This window comes from Equus przewalskii, chromosome 3 (genome assembly GCF_037783145.1).
Source record: "Equus przewalskii isolate Varuska chromosome 3, EquPr2, whole genome shotgun sequence".
Classification (NCBI taxonomy): Eukaryota; Metazoa; Chordata; class Mammalia; order Perissodactyla; family Equidae; genus Equus; species Equus przewalskii.
Window position 1 is genome coordinate 80,230,966 of NC_091833.1, and position 17,158 is coordinate 80,248,123.

A 17,158-nucleotide genomic window follows, 5' to 3' on the forward strand; every position below is an offset into this window, starting at 1 on the left:
CCTCAGCAATTTAAATAGCCCATTGACTTCCGTTGTGTTCTCCTCAAGTCCATTCTCCAGCTAACCAATCAAGTGGTCTGTCTGACCTTGTTCCTGATCAAACTTTTCTACAGCATCCAGTTATCAACTTCAATGTTTCTTGGAGCCTTGTGGATATTTCAGGGGTTCTTTGAGAATCTCCTGAGCCAAGTGGGTAGGACTCTGGTGCTCTAACCCTGGTCAGCCAGAGTTACTTTGATTTTAATCTATTTTCCTTTTGGGGATTAAACATATTCATTCTTCAGCCGTCGTCCTCCGCCCTTCCTCCTCCCCTCAGTGGCACAGTGGTTAAGTTCTGCATGCTCTGCTTTGATGGCCTGGGTTTGTGGGTTCAGATCCTGGGCATGGACCTACACCACTAGTCAGCCACACTTTGATGGCAACCCACATATAAAGAAGAAGAAGATTGGGACAGATGTTAGCTCAGGGCTAATTGTTCTCAAGCAAAAGAAAAGAGGAGGATTGGCAGCAGATGTTAGCTCAAGGGTAATCTTCCTCAGGAAAAAAAAAAAAGATTGATTCTTCAAAAGAAGATCCACTGCTGAACAGATTTCAATTTGATAGTGTTCCCTCAGGGTGGCCATCCCTGATCACCCTTTGTCCGTAGGGCCTCATCTGGTTTTTCTCTTTCACTATACCCCCTTTATTACCTTCACAGCATTTAATCACAATTTGTAATTTTATATTTGCATGTATATATATGGGGACACCCGCCCCCCACAAGCACACTTTTTATCTCCACCTTTGGATCCTAACCTTTCCAAGGGCAAAAAGATCTGTTTTATTCACTAAATTGTCCTTTAGCACCTGGCATGATGCTCCACATGGTGTTTAGACCATTTATATTTAATGTAACTAGTGACATGGTTGGGTTTAAATCTGTCTTGCTTATATTTCCTATTTGTCGCATCTGTTGTGTTTTCTTTTTTCCTCTCTTTCCTTGCTTTCTCTTGAATTAATTGTATATTTTCTAGTATTCTAATTTATTCTTTTATTGGCTTATTATCTCTCTCTTTTTTAAACTAGTTGCTTTAGGGTTTACAAAATGAATTTCAACTTATCACTGTCTACTTTCAAATAATAGCATATGATTTCATTTATAATCTAAGAACCTGAAACGTTATACTTATCTTTCTCCCCTTCATCGTTTGTGCTATTGTAGTCAAATGTTTTATTTCTACATGTGTTATAAACCTGACAGTACATTGTTAACCACTTTGCTTTAAGCAATCAATTAACTTAAAATTTAAAATGAGAAATAAAAGGTCCTCTTCTCACCTGCAAATCTGTCAGTTCTGGCACTCTTCATTGTTTGTGTGGATTCAAGTTTTCATCTTGTATAATTTTCTTTCTGCCGAAGAACTTTCTTTAACATTTTTTGTATGCAGATCCATTGGTGACAAATTCTTTCAGCTTTTATGTGTCTTGGAAAATTTTTTGCTCATATCTTTGCAACATATTTTCACTGTATATAGAATTATAGGTCATCAGTTTTGTGTTTAAGCTTTTCAGTGCCGTCATTCCAACTTCTGTGTTGTATAGTTTCAGATTAAACATCTGTGTTTATTTTTTATCTTTGCTCCTCTGTATGTAATGAATCATTTTCTTTGACTGCCTTTAAGATTTTCTCTTTGTTATTGGTTTGCAGTAGTTTGATTATGATGTGCCTTGGTATGTGTGTTATTCTTTTTTTTTTTTTTTTTTTTTATTAATGTTATGATAGATTACAACCTTGTGAGATTTCAGTTGTACATTTTTGTTAGTCATGTTGTGGGTACACCACTTCCCCCTCCGTACCCTCCCCCCACCCCCCCTTTTCCCTGGTAACCACCGATCAGATCTCCTTATCAATATGCTAATTTCCACCTATGAGTGGAGTCATATAGAGTTCGTCTTTCTCTGACTGACTTATTTCGCTTAACATAATGCCCTCGAGGTCCATCCACATTGTTGTGAATGGGCCAATTTCGTCTTTTTTTATGGCTGAGTAGTATTCCATTGTGTATATATACCACATCTTCTTTATCCAATCATCAGTTTCTGGGCATGTAGGCTGGTTCCACGTCTTGGCTATTGTAAATAATGCTGCGATGAACATAGGGGTGCAACGGACTCTTGAGATATCTGATATCAGGTTCTTAGGATAGATACCCAGTAATGGGATGGCTGGGTCATAGGGTATTTCTATTTTTAACTTTTTGAGAAATCTCCATACTGTTTTCCATAGTGGCTGTACCAGTTTGCATTCCCACCAACAGTGTATGAGGGTTCCTCTTTCTCCACAACCTCTCCAACATTTGTCGTTCTTGGTTTTGGATGTTTTTGCCAATCTAACGGGGGTAAGGTGATATCTTAGTGTAGTTTTGATTTGCATTTCCCTGATGATTAGCGATGATGAACATCTTTTCATGTGTCTATTGGCCATATTCATATCTTCTTTTGAGAAATGTCTGTTCATGTCCTCTGCCCATTTTTTGATCGGGTTGTTTGTTTTTTTGTTGTTAAGCAGTGTGAGTTCTTTGTATATTATGGAGATTAACCCTTTGTCAGATAAGTGGCTTGTAAATATTTTTTCCCAATTAGTGAGCTGTTTTTTTGTTTCAATCCTGTTTTCCCTTGCCTTGAAGAAGCTCTTTAGTCTGATGAAGTCCCATTTGTTTATTCTTTCTATTGTTTCCCTCAACTGAGGAGTTGCAGTGTCCGAAAAGATTCTTTTGAAACTGATGTCAAAGAGTGTACTGCCTATATTCTCTTCCAAAAGACTTATTGTCTCAGGCCTAATCTTTAGGTCTTTGATCCATTTTGAGTTTATTTTGGTGTGTGGTGAAAAAGAATGGTCAATTTTCAATCTTTTGCATGTGGCTGTCCAGTTTTCCCAGCACCATTTGTTGAAGAGACTTTCTTTTCTCCATTGTAGGCCCTCTGCTCCTTTGTCGAAGATTAGCTGTCCATAGATGTGTGGTTTTATCTCTGGGCTTTCAATTCTGTTCCATTGATCTGTGGACCTGTTTTTGTACCAGTACCATGCTGTTTTGATCACTGTAGCTTTGTAGTATGTTTTGAAATCGGGGATTGTGATTCCGCCGGCTTTGTTTTTCTTGCTCAGGATTGCTTTAGCAATTCGCGGTCTTTTGTTGCCCCATATGAATTTTAGGATTGTTTGTTCAATTTCTGTGAAGAATGTTCTTGGGATTCTGATTGGGATAGCATTGAACCTGTATATTGCTTTAGGTAGTATGGACATTTTAACTATGTTTATTCTTCCAATCCATGTGCAAGGAATGTTTTTCCATCTCTTTATGTCATCGCCTATTTCTTTCAAGAAAGTCTTGTAGTTTTCATTGTATAGATCCTTCACTTCCTTGGTTAAGTTTATCCCAAGGTATTTTATTCTTTTCGTTGCGATTGTGAATGGGATAGAGTTCTTGAGTTCTTTTTCTGTTAGTTTATTGTTAGTGTATAGAAATGCTACTGATTTATGCACGTTAATTTTATACCCTGCTACTTTGCTGTAGTTGTTGATTATTTCTAATAGTTTTTCTGTGGATTCTTTGGGGTTTTCTATGTATAAGATCATGTCGTCTGCAAACAACGAGAGTTTTACTTCTTCGTTACCTATTTGGATTCCTTTTATTTCTTTTTCCTGCCGAATTGCTCTGGCCAGCACCTCCAGAACTATGTTGAATAGGAGTGGTGAAAGTGGGCACCCTTGTCTTGTTCCTGTCCTCAGAGGGATGGCTTTCAGCTTTTGTCCATTGAGTATGATGTTGGCTGTGGGTCTATCATATATGGCCTTTATTATGTTGAGGTACTTTCCTTCTATACCCATTTTACTGAGGGTTTTTATCATAAATGGGTGTTGGATCTTGTCGAATGCTTTCTCTGCATCTATTGAGATGATCATGTGGTTTTTGGTTTTCATTTTGTTGATGTAGTGTATCACGTTGATTGACTTGCGGATGTTGAACCATCCCTGTGTCCCTGGTATAAATCCCACTTGATCATGGTGTATAATCTTTTTGATGTATTGCTGTAATCGGTTAGCCAAAATTTTGTTGAGGATTTTTGCATCTATGTTCATCAGTGATATCGGCCTGTAGTTCTCCTTCTTTGTGTTGTCCTTGTCAGGTTTGGGGATCAGAGTGATGTTGGCTTCATAGAATGTGTTAGGGAGTTCTCCATCTTTCTCAATTTTCTGGAACAGTTTGAGGAGAATAGGTATTAAGTCTTCTTTGAATGTTTGGTAGAATTCTCCAGAGAAGCCGTCTGGTCCTGGACTCTTATTTTTGGGGAGGTTTTTGATTACCGTTTCTATTTCCTTACTTGTGATTGGTCTATTCAGATTCTCCATTTCTTCCTGATTCAGTTTGGGGAGATTGTAGGAGTCTAGGAATTTGTCCATTTCTTCCAGGTTGTTCAATTTGTTGGCATATAGTTTTTCATAGTATTCTCTTATGATCTCTTGTATTTCATTGGTATCTGTTGTGATTTCTCCTCTGTCATTCCTGATTTTATTAATTTGCGATTTCTCTCTTCTTTTCTTGGTGAGTCTGGCTAGGGGTTTGTCAATTTTGTTAATTCTTTCGAAGAACCAACTCTTTGTTTCATTGATCCTTTCTATTGTCTTTTTTGTTTCAATATCGTTTATTTCTGCTCTTATTTTTATTATTTCCCTCCTTCTACTGACTCTGGGCCTTGTTTGTTCTTCTTTTTCTAGTTCTGTTAGGTGTCGTTTGAGGTTGCTTACGTGAGCTTTTTCTTGTTTAGTGAGGTGAGCCTGTATTGCGATGAATTTCCCTCTTAGGACTGCTTTTGCTGCATCCCAAATGATTTGGTATGTCGTGTTCTCATTTTCATTTGTCTCCAGATAATATTTGATTTCTTCTTTAATTTCTTCAATGATCCATTGTTTGTTGAGAAGCGTGTTGTTTAGTCTCCACATTTTTGCACCTTTCTCTGCTTTTTTCTTGTAGTTGATTTCTAGTTTAATAGCGTTATGATCAGAAAAGATGCTTGATATTATTTCAACTCTCTTGTATTTATTGATGTTTGCTTTGGTTCCCAAAATATGGTCAATCCTTGAGAATGTTCCATGTGCACTTGAGAAGAATGTGTAACCTGCTGTTTTTGGATGAAGTGTTCTATATATATCTATTAAGTCCATCTGGTCTAATTTTTCATTTAATTCTATTATTTCCTTGTTGATTTTCTGTCTGGATGTTCTGTCCATTGGTGTTAATGGTGTGTTGAGGCCCCCTACTATTATTGTATTGTTGTTGATGTCTTCTTTTAGTTCTATTAAGAGTTGCTTTACAAATTTTGGTGCTCCTGTGTTGGGTGCGTATATATTTATAAGTGTTATGTCTTCTTGGTGGAGAGTCCCTTTTATCATTATATACTGTCCCTCTTTGTCTTTCTTTATCTGTTTTGCTTTGAAATCTACCTTGTCTGATATTAGTATAGCGACACCTGCTTTCTTTTGTTCATTATTAGCTTGGAGTATTGTTCTCCATCCCTTCACTCTGAGTCTGTGTTTGTCTTTGGGGCTGAGGTGTGTTTCCTGGAGGCAGCATATTGTTGGATCTTGTTCTTTGATCCATCCTGCCACTCTGTGTCTTTTGATTGGGGAGTTCAATCCATTTACATTTAGAGTGATTATTGAGACGTGGGGACCTACCACTACCATTTTGTGTCTTGTTTTCCGGTTTTCTTCAGTTTCCTTTGTTTCTCGTCCCATGGTTTAATCTGTGTGTTATTCTTGATTGAGGTTTAATGAGAGTTTTGGATTTGTGGGTTCATAGTCCATCAATTTTAGAAAATTTTTGATCATTATTTCTTCAAATAGTGTTTTATGTTCACTCCTCTGAGATTCCAGTTACACATATGTTAGGTCATTTGATGTTGTTCCAAAGGTCACTGAGACTTTGTGCATTTTTTCCCCTTGTTTTGTCTTCTGTGCTTCACTTTGGAGAGTTACTATTTCCATTTCTCCAAGTTTACTGACCTTTTCTTCTGCAGAATCTAATCTTCTCTTGTTCCCACCCAGTGACTTAGATATTGTATATTTTATCCCTCAAAGTTCTGTTTGAGTCTATTTTTATATTCTATTTTTGTACCTTCTATTTTCTTCTCATTTTGTTTATTTTTTCCTTTAAGTCCTTGAGCATATTTATAATAGTTTTTTTAAGAGCCCATAGCTAATTCCATCATCTCCATCATTTCTAGATCTGCTCTATTGACTGATTTTATAGGCCACATTTTTCTGCTTCTTGACATGTCTAGTAATTTTTAATTGGATGCCGCTGTATATGTGACACAGTTGTTGAGAGCTGAATTTTGTTACATTCTTTTGAAGAGTGTTGTTCTTTGTTTGGGGAAGGCAGTTACTTGTAGATAGCTTAATCATTTGAGGCTTGTTTTGGATCCTTTGAAGCTATGTTAAGGAGGATTTAAAGTAGCTTTTAGTTCCACTAATAAGGCGTGACCTTTGTGGAGTATCTACAGAATGCACTGGGTATTCATTGTAATAGTTTCCCAAATTTTCCTTGTTTGTGATGACCTTGATAGTGTTCAGAAGTATTGGTTGGGTATTTTGTAGATTGTTCAGTTTGAGTTTATGTGATTTTTTTTCATGGTTAGACTGGGGTTATGGGTTTTGGGGAGGAAAAACACAGAGGTAAAGTGCCATTTTCATCATATCGTATCAAGAACATATACTCTTGATTTATTACTGATAATGTTAACCTTGATCTCCTGGCTGAAGTAGTGTTTGTCAGATTTTTCCACAGTAAGATTACTCTTTCCGCCCTGCTTTCTATACAGTACCTTTTGGAAGGGAGTCGCAAGTGTAGCCCACACTTTGAAATGTTGAGAAGTATTGCTCCTCACTCTTGAGGGTGAAGTATCTACATAAATTATTTGGAATTCGTCTGAAGATGTGTCAGAGGTCCCCAAGACCATCATCGCATTTAATGATCTGTTAGAATGACTCACAGGACACAGCATATAGTTATACTCATAGCTATGATTCATTACAGCTGAAGGATGCTAAGCATAATCAGCAAAGTGTAAAAGGCATGTGGGGCGAAATCCAGGGGAAACCTGCTGCAAGCTTTCAGTGTCTTTCAGTAGCATCATGGAGGGGGTTCCCTTGCAATTGATTCCCCTGCAGGGAGCTGCAAACCACAGATAAAATCTTACCAACCAGGGAAGCTTGTTAGACATTCAACGCCCGGGATTTTTATTGGGGCTGATCACATAGGTACCCCCTGCCTGGCACATACTCAAATTTTAGACTCCCCGAAGGAAAGCAGATGTTCAGCAGTAAAAATATTCTTTGTAGCAACAGTTTAGGCATAGTAAGCCACTCTTAGTAATTCTAGGGGTGGTGGGACCCTCTTAAAATCTAAGTTCTTAGGTGCTAGCCAAGGGCCCATCTTGTAAGCAGGCCTTTCAAAGGATACCAGTCAGGCCTACTAGGTTAACTCTTTTCTGTACAATGTGAGATTTGTCTCTTCTCCCTTATTTATTTATTTAATCATTTATTTATATCAGTATAGACTCATGGATATTTATTATATACTCTGGGTTATATTCCAAAACTACGTTGTTTATTTTGTTGCTCAAGTTGTTAGCTTTGGCCATTGGCAGCTCCTTCAGTTGGCTCCTGTATCTCTTTGACATCCCCACATTATTTGTTTTTTGAGCCCTTTCCTGCTTTCTGGCACCACCAGATACTCTAGATTTATCTTATGGGTTCCATGCTCCAGATCTAGAATCAGCCATTTCTCCAAGCAGCTCTGCTTCCTTTTTAAATGTTAAAACAATTCACTGTAGAAAATTTGGGAAATATGGGAAGAAGTAAGTAAAGTAATTGCAGTAAGAAGTAAATGTTAACTATTGATATGATTATAGATAGTTACTGTGTTAATATCTGTTACATTATTTAATAAGGTTTCAAAGCAAAATACAAAGTGATTTTTACAACTATTATTATTTTTTTTGTATTTCATGTGTGGTGTTAATTACCTAACAGACTTGAGAGCATCTTTCCTTCCATACCTAAAACCTTTCTATCTCTTTGCTAAACTCCGGAAAAGATAGGCCTTTTTGAAGAGGCTGAAATCTGTGGGACTACAGAAGGTTCTAGGAGTGACAGGATATTTGACATTTTCTATCGAAAAACTTGCCCGGTGTCTATTCTTTTCCATCTTCTGATTGTTTTAGATACCAGTTTAATAATTTTTGCGTTATTTAAAAAGGTGTTAATATGAGGAATAATCCATATATTTGCATTCTTCCTAAGAATTTTAATAATTGAAGACTTTCATTTCCTTTTGGGTAGGTGGAACATTAAATTCCAGTGAATTGTGTTGTATATTTTCAGTTGAATCCAAACTTTATTATATATTGAGGAACATTTTGTTTGGATCCTATATCTAAATGGCAATATTTTTGTAAGATTTACTGAGAATTTTTCCTGGTACACATTCTTTTGGTGTATTAGAATGTACCTCTATCTCCCTTCTACTTAGAAATGTAAAGCAAGTAACTAATTCCATGAATCCTTAAAATGCCAGAGGAAAGGGCATAGAATTAAATGGAAACTGATGAAAAGAAAGAGGGAAACCTACTTTCTAACTCCGTGAGGGCGAGAGAACTGCCACAGTCATCTTTTGTGCCCAGTGCTGTATGGTAGCTGGCCCATGCCGGGAGGACCTCAGCAAAGGCTGACAATAGTGAAATTGTGAATTTCTTAAAAATATTCTAAATCTTATCATTTTAAAAGCATTCTTCAATATATTACATTAATCTAAAAGATGGAGAGGAATATAGTTGAAGGAAATTATCCAGAATAGATGTTTCTGCTTTGCCAAGGATATGCCATTGAGAAATGATTTCTGTGGCTATCTTTTTAAGGTGATGAGACCAAAAAATATATATGTGTGACACAACTTGGAGAATTCTGAATTTATAGAAAGAATAAAATAGAAGACTGACATTTAGACTGGTCTTTTGGCAAGCTTGCAGGGAACTCCACGCTATGCGTTTGTTTCTGTGATTAATTGAAAGGTTAAGGATAGAGAACTCACTTGAAGAATGGTAGGAGTATTATTTGTGTAATTTAAAAATATGTTTAGTAATTGAGGGATTGAGAAAAGATTCAGAATACAAGGGAGCTCTGCCTCGATCTTCTAAAAGGATCGTTGGGTGCCTATGTCTCCTGGTTACTCACTTTAGCGATTTGGGTGATAAAAGTTTAGGAAAGGTTAGAAAGGAAATACCTAATTCCATTAACCTTTGTGAAAGCTGTGATTAATAGTTGGAATAGTAACACTGCTTATTTTATTCTTTATATTGTGGAATAAAGTTCAGAGCCCAGGCCCTGCACACATGGGCCTATTGAATTATTTTCCATAAAAATGGAAAATGCTACGTTTGCTCACCCTCTGTCTACAAGAAAGACCTGGTGTAAAATTCCAAAATCAGCCCTGAAATTAATTCTATGCATCTAAGTCCCAAAGAAATTGTTGATTTGCTTTGGCTGTATATACATAGTAACAGACTGGTTCGATAGAATAGAAACTTTAGGTTCTGATTTATTCTTTTAGGTCTATGTAGAGAAAACAAACAGAAGAAAACCTTTTTTTTTTTTTTTTTAAGATTGTGAGAAAGTCACCTATTATTTAACCCCCACACCCACACCCAAAAAGGTTATCCTACTCTGACGTTCTGTATGACAGGTAGTTTTGCTTGTTGTCGTTTATGAAGGTTTGCTAGGAATGAAGCTTGGTTACTTTGGTGGGACATTGTAGCCAAATAGTATTAAGTAACTTTTAAGATTTGTGTGAGACTAAAAGACTTAGCTCAATAGGGGTAGAAAAAATGTGGCAGAATATCTGGGCATATGCCTCCGAACTTGTCTGCTTGCTGACATGATTCAGTTCTGAGTCTTGGCATTTAATGGTGTAGTTTGTTTGGGTCTCGATCAGCTTATTCCCTGAATCTGCTGACAGCTGTTTGATGAAACGAGGATTGTATTGTCAAATCACTTTGAGATATACTTTAATTAAAAAGAAAAATCAAACCACTTTGTGTACAACTCAGAGCCTTTTGCTTGTTGACATACATTGGTAATGTACAAGAATGGCATGTAATAGGTAGTATTTTGGGACTGTGGAATGCCCTTTGTTCATGCGACACCTTGAGGCGTTTGTGTTCCATTGGACCAGGGGAAACCCTGCTCTCAACTTATCCTGAGATGTCTCTGATCAAGAAGATGCACTCAAACAATGGGGTTGTAGTATTGAGGTTCTCTGTGGTTAGCCTTGCAGCTCTGGCTTGAATTTAGGTTTTGGGCCTGTTCAGGAATAGGAATAGCCCAGATTCATTCCAAATTTCTTGGACCACTATGAAAAAATACAAGCTTGAAATGACACTCACTGAACAATACTGTTATTCTGAATATGTCTTATGGAGTACAATTATCTTTTTCCCTTAGTATATGATACTTGAGTATGGAAGGAAGTTCTTCTAGCTTTTTTTTCTTTTTTTCCCTTTTAGCTTTTAATACAGTGCCTAGCCATTTGGCTATGAGTAAATTTATTTGGTTATGACTTTGATCACTGAATTTATTTATTACTTAGAGTATTTAAAGGATACAGTAGTATAGATGGATGAATACAAATGTATTACCACGTATGGAAAACACATACCTCGCTGACCTTCAAAGTCACAGTAAACTAATTATGAGGTCAAGACATTTTTCCTCTGATATAACATGAAATAATACTGGCTGTGTTTGATTATGAAATTTTTCTACTATTTTGAAGAGCAGTTAGGCTTTTAATAGTGTCAGTTTTCAGTTTTAAAATAGTTTCTATAGAGTAAAGTTTTAAAAATGTGCATTTTATTTGACCAGAGGATTTCTCACTTTTCATTGACTTTTCTGACTGTAAGGCTTTCAGGGGAATCATGCACTTTATTAAGAATAGAAGACCCTATGTTTTATAATAATCTCATTATTATAATAGAGTTCTCTCTTTTGAATAAGTTGCATTCAGCAGAGGAAACTTTGTCCTGAGCTGAGCAGTTTTAGAGGGCTGATGGAGGCTCAGCCATGGTGTTCATTACATCATCTTTTCATTCCATTAGCCAGCGTTCTCTCCGGTGGGTTAAGTGAGGCAGTGGCCTCTGCATCATCGTAAGCATGCTGAGAGTCACTGCTCACTGCCTGGGTGTGTAGAGCAGTGGAGAGAATTTACTACTAAAATCATCTAGGAAAAAACTGATGTTGGAGTGTGATAAATGCCACCGATTTTTTTTTTTTTGGTCAGCTTTTACAGGAAGAGATTTAAAGACTTTATGCTAGATCCAAATTCATTTTGTATTTCTAAGGTCCTTAGCTAATGAGAAAAGTTGGCATCCGAGGGCAGAGCTCTACCCTTGTCTGTTTACTAGCAGTAGTGACTACACTGAAAGCAGTTGGAGACACAGCTCATCAAAACTGATAACACGGACTTAGAGAAGATCATTGCGGCCACGTGTATGTCTCCATAAAGAAAGGTGAGGGTGTCCTTCAGGACACTTAGAATAAACTCGTAAGCCTTTATTCAACTGGATAGTTCATCTGCATTCAGCAGCGTTTCCACTATAGTTGTGCGTCACTGCGAGACTGCATGGTAATGAAGCCAAGGCACTGTGGGCCAAAACTCTGCTGCCTGTGAGAAGAGAAGGGACAGCGGCCGGGGAGATAGATCAACAAATCCGTTGCTGCTGCTACTGCTGCTGCTGCTGCTGCTGCTGCTGCTGCTGCTATTGCAGCCAATTGAGACACAATGTTGAGTCTACAGGATTCTGTGTTTTTTGAAATTAGCATAAAGTCCTTGTTAAAGTCCTGGAGCAGCAGCTGTAAGTATACATGCCTAAATGGGAGAAATGCTGAGCTATGATCGTTACCATTCCTTGCATGCTAGTTCTTTAGACCAATCCGAATAGAATAAAAGCTGTTAAAAATAACATGAAGAATTCTTTTCCTGAATGGCAGTTAGTAAGATAGAAAATCTAGATGTGCACACACAGGACAGTTGTAATATTGGTAGTTAAATATTCTTTGACTAGCCTTAGTTTTCTTGTTAATTTGTGTCATTCTGGAAAAGTTTCTCTCCATTGGTCAAAAATGGGGGAAAAAGATGACAAATAGACTCTGATGTCTGCAGGGTTATCTGATACCAGTACTATTCCACAGTTCTGTTAGCATGAAATGTTTGTTTGAAGCAACATCAGTTATCTTAAGACATCAGATGATTTAATATAACAATCATATCTTTCCCCTATTCCTGTCATTGAAGTTACAATGAGTAATTTTCTGTATGATAAAGAACATTCAGGATGATATACTTATGTTTCAAAGTTGAAGTAAGTCAACAAAACTAATATCATTGAGCCATTATTTTAACTCCTTTCCTAATATGTGGATTTGGCAGAAATATTGATTTTCTTCTGTATTTCCAGTAATTTCCAATGGTACTTTTCTCTGAAGATCTCAAAGCACTTAATGGAAATTATTTATTACCATAGCTGGGTTTTTTGTGTTTTTTTTTTTTTTTTTTTTGCTGAAATTATCTTAGTAATATGATACTAAACTAATGAAGTAAACAAAGATTCTCTTATAGTATCTGTTTTGCCCAAGAAAATTGAAATATAGAAAAAAATGTGACTTTTCCAAGGTCATACGGTGGCAAAGAACTAGAATTAGAACCCACTTGTTCTTGCTCCCAACTGTGCTGCCAGTGCCTGAGCAAAGTAATGAATAAAATATGAGAGACTAAATTTAATTTTTTCCAGTTAACTCCTTACCCAAATATTTATTTAGTGTAGTTTTGTTTTATAAGCAAATAATATAAGAGACCAAATGTTGATATGGGGGAAAAAGACCTCTTAAGATAAAGCCTTATAGATTATAATTAGAGGAGAGTTGTATTATGCCAAATTTACTGCATTTACAATCTCTGCATGTCTTTTATTTTTGATCTGTAAGTAATTCTTCCATATGGAGATATTGTTGTGCCAGATGGCAGAAAATTGTCTTAGTTCTAGGAAAGTTTCTAAGTGAATATACATAGTTAAAATATTGGGAGAATTATAATTACTGACTAATTTAAATTAAATACTTTTACTGCTTAAAAGGGTATTCTAGAATACATTTTTACTAAAATAAACTAGACTATGGGTTCTAATCCATCTTTACTTCCTCCCTCCCCCTCCTTCTCCTTCCTTCCCCCATCCTCATCGTGTACATTTTTTTAAACAGTAAGAGAGTTTTATAGTGAGAATGAGGCTATAATTAATGGGTTCCTATAGAGGAACAATGTATTAGATTATATCATAGCAGTTTGTCTTGTAAAAACTTAGTTTGCTTAGATACTTGTGAACTATGTGGTTGTTTTGTGACCATTTAAACATTTCTACATGTCATTCCCTGAACCCTATAACCAGCCACAGCCAAATCTCGTGTAATCATATTCCCTGAATCCAGGAGTGAACCAAAAACAGATGTTTGTGAAGCCTTTGTTGTTAGCTGTTAGTAATATAATGATTGAGTTTGTGGGAATCCCATTGCCCTTGGGTATTCATAGTACAAATCTCTTGAAGGCATTTTTACAGTCGTACAGCGGTAGGTTAATACTGAAAAGAAATGATAAGTCTTACTGTTCAGTGAGTCCCTAACCACGTCTGCCCTCGCTCTGAAAAGTGGGAGAATGTTTTTCTTTCCCCGGCGTCTGTGGGTGTCTTTCTAGGTCTTCACTTAGCCCTATTGTATTTAAAAAAGAGAGAGAGAGGATTGAAATATTTCTAAGAGCTCAGAAAGGGGCAGTTAAGGAGTTATCTGTCTCTTCCTAGGGATGTTTCCATGATTCCAACACTTGAATCAGCGAACATTTATTGAGCAGGTACTGTGCTGTAACAAATAGATGTGACCTTTGCACATAAGGAGCTTCTAGTTTAGTCAGAGGGTAAATATACATAAAAAGTTAACAGTAAGGAAGTTAAATGAGAGATGTTGCATATACGTTATGACTTACCAAGTAACTGTTACACAGGAAAAGAACAGAGTGTACAGAGATGGAAGGAATCATTGAACCACAGGGGACAGAGAAGACTTAGAGGGAAAGGAATCTGTTTGAGTTCTGTTTCGAATGGTAGGATGTTCCCCTTGGTGGCAGGCAGTACTGCCATCCAGTCTCCCTGAGCCAGAAACCAGGGGTGGGTCAGCACCCCTGTCTCACCCCTGGACCCCACATCCCACCCCTTTCAGTCATTTACCAAGACTTGGCATTCTACCTTCTAAAATTTCCTAAGTCTCTCCTGCCTTCTGTTGCCAGAGCCACTTAACTTGCCTTGGTTCAGACCTCTCTCTTTTCATTATCACCTGGATTAGTGCCATAGTTTCTTTTTGTCCTGTTTGGATCTTCCACGTTGCTGCCAAGGGTTCCTTCTAAACATCTGCTCTTAAAGTCTCTCCCTTCCTTACTTAACAGTCCTTCTATCCCCCGTATGATGAAGCCTTTCATCATGTACCCTTGCTCATTTTTCAGTCTCCTCTCTCGCCATACTTACCCCGTTCCTAGAGCATGTGGTGCCTTTATATTTGTTGGTGCCTTTCTATTTGTTGCTACCTTTGCCTAGAATGCACCCCCTACCCTCCTCCTCCCGTTGTCTGCTTCTCAATGAACTCTTACTTGTGTTTGAAGACCCATCCTTTCTTGAGTCAGCCAGATACTAAATGCTTCGTCTGCTCTGTCCTTCACTTTAAACATCGTTGTATCATTGTTCTTATCCCCCTGTTCGTGTCTTTCTCTGCTACTTGAGTGTAAGCTCTTGGAGGGCATAGATTGATGGTGTGTTTGTTCATCTTTATATACTTGATGCTTCATCAAGTTTCGGGAAATGTGCAGGCAACTAAGGTAAAACTTAGGGATGCAGTCATTTTTGTTGGAATAGATTAATAATTGGAAAGAAGGTAGGAGGTTAAATATATGACCCCTCTTATAGTATGTGATTATTATTGTTCTAGTGATGTCTCTCAGGGGAATAGTTCCTGAAGCAGGAATGTATAAATACCTTAGTGATTTCAAAAGAATTAATGTTTCATTAAATTCTCTTCAGTGAATTTCTTGGGAAGAACAGAGAAAAACCTGGTTTATTAATAGCCTTTGTAAAAAGAAATAAAATGGAAAATAAGTTTTCCATTAAATAAGTTATATATTTCAAATTTTGGGAGGCCCCTACCCTCCTAAAGAAAAAAAGGAAAAAGAAAAAAGAAATCTGGTTTTTGTCATTGAACATAACAATAGCAATGTGTATTATTCTTTATCATTAAATATAATAATGTTTCATGTTTATAAGATAGATTTTTCCTGATTTGTATTAATGTTAAATGCCACATTTGACAGTGTATTAATCGCTAGAGGCCCTCTGGTTTCAAGGCCTGCTTAGCTGGCAGAATGTTGTTGCAGTGCTGCTGAAGTTTGATTATAGTTGAGCTTCTGTCTTTCAGTAACAACAATGAAGTGACATTCATATGGCCTAAATTCAGGATTTTATCTTTGTGCCAACAGTTTTAGGCATTACTTCTTTTAAAAACGGGATCAGGAACATTCTGTTAAACCAGCTGTGTAGTAAGGATGTTATCCTTTAAAAGATTGGCTTAGTTCCCTAAAATTGGTGAGACGACAAGGTTCAGTACTGAGAACTATCCAGTTCTATATCTGCAATGTTAATTATGATCACAGATGCATTTATTAATATCATACCTCTAATAAACATATTTATAGAAGTTATTTTGCGTATATAATTTTTTGACAACTAGTGTTTCAAAGAATTCGGTTTTTATCAGAACTAGAAGAGGTAAATTGACTTATTTTAACTATGATTTTATAAATTAAAATGTGAATAAGATATGGTATGTTAAGAAACTAAATTTGCATAAATTTCTTGGATTTTTAAACAATGCAAAAAATTCACAAACAGACTTTTTAAACCTCAGAGATGTTTTTCCTGGATTGCAAAAATGGTAAAAAGCCAACCCTAAAAAGCACAATTAAGCATTTTTATAAATTTCTGTTAAAGTCTGAGTTATTTGATTAATATAATACTTAGCATTTACTCAAGTACTTATGGGTTGAGTATTGTGGTAAGTACATGTTGTACATGTGCATGTGTACAATCAGATACACAATACAATTATTAAATCTCATGTAATCATCATGAAAATCTAAGGAATACTATTACTGCTGCTTTTTTTTTTTTTTTTAAAAGATTTTATTTTTTCCTTTTTCTCCCCAAAGCCCCCCGGTACATAGTTGTGTATTCTTCGTTGTGGGCTCTTCCAGTTGTGGCATGTGGGACGCTGCCTCAGCATGGTCTGATGAGCAGTGCCATGTCCGCGCCCAGGATTTGAACCAATGAAACACTGGGCCGCCTGCAGCGGAGCGCGCGAACTTAACCACTCGGCCACGGGGCCAGCCCCAGATTACTGCTGCTTTTTAAAAATAGATTTATTGTGATATAAGTTACACACCATAAAATCCATCCTTTTAAAGTGTACAATTCAGTAGTTTTTAGTGTACTCACAGAGTTGTACAGCTATCACCACTCTCAAATTTTCAGACATTTTCATCACCCCAAAAAGAGCCCTCATACTCATAAATTTGTTTTCTGTCTCTATGGATTTGTCTATTCTGGGCATTCCGTATAAATGGAATCATACTATAGGTGTTTCTTTGTAACTGTTTTCTTTCACTTATCCTATTTCCAAGGTTCATCCATTTTTAGTAAGTATTGGCACTTCATTACTTTTCATGGGCTCAGTAATATTCCATTGTATGGATATACCACATTTTGTCTATCCATTAATCAGTTGATAAATTGCTGTTTTCATAGAAGAGAAAATTGGGGCTCAGGTAAGTTAAAGTGTGCTGAGAATACCCCCTCCCCCCCCCCCCAAAAACCCACTCAAATTCTTTAGCTAACTTACTTTAATCCTTCATATTTCAATTTAAAGGTTTCCCTGACCTGGTGATACTTCATAAAAGTACGAAGGAAGAAATAGTTAACA

General features: G+C 36.8%; 1 protein-coding gene across 15 annotated transcripts in view; it reads left to right on the top strand.

Annotated features, from left to right (window-relative positions):
- FRYL (FRY like transcription coactivator) overlaps positions 1–17,158 on the top strand; it is a 245,331-nt gene that overhangs the window by 74,477 nt on the left and 153,696 nt on the right. For 2 of the 15 annotated variants that reach the window (XM_070614994.1, XM_070614995.1), the window contains exon 1: positions 11,747–11,949. The exons of 12 other annotated variants lie outside the window; for them this stretch is intronic. In XM_070614994.1, coding sequence (XP_070471095.1) covers positions 11,877–11,949 — 73 coding nt within the window. In that variant the 5' untranslated portion in view covers positions 11,747–11,876. Of the gene's footprint in view, positions 1–11,701; positions 11,950–17,158 lie in introns of those variants that run through there. One more of the 15 variants, XM_070614996.1, reaches the window with a different exon arrangement.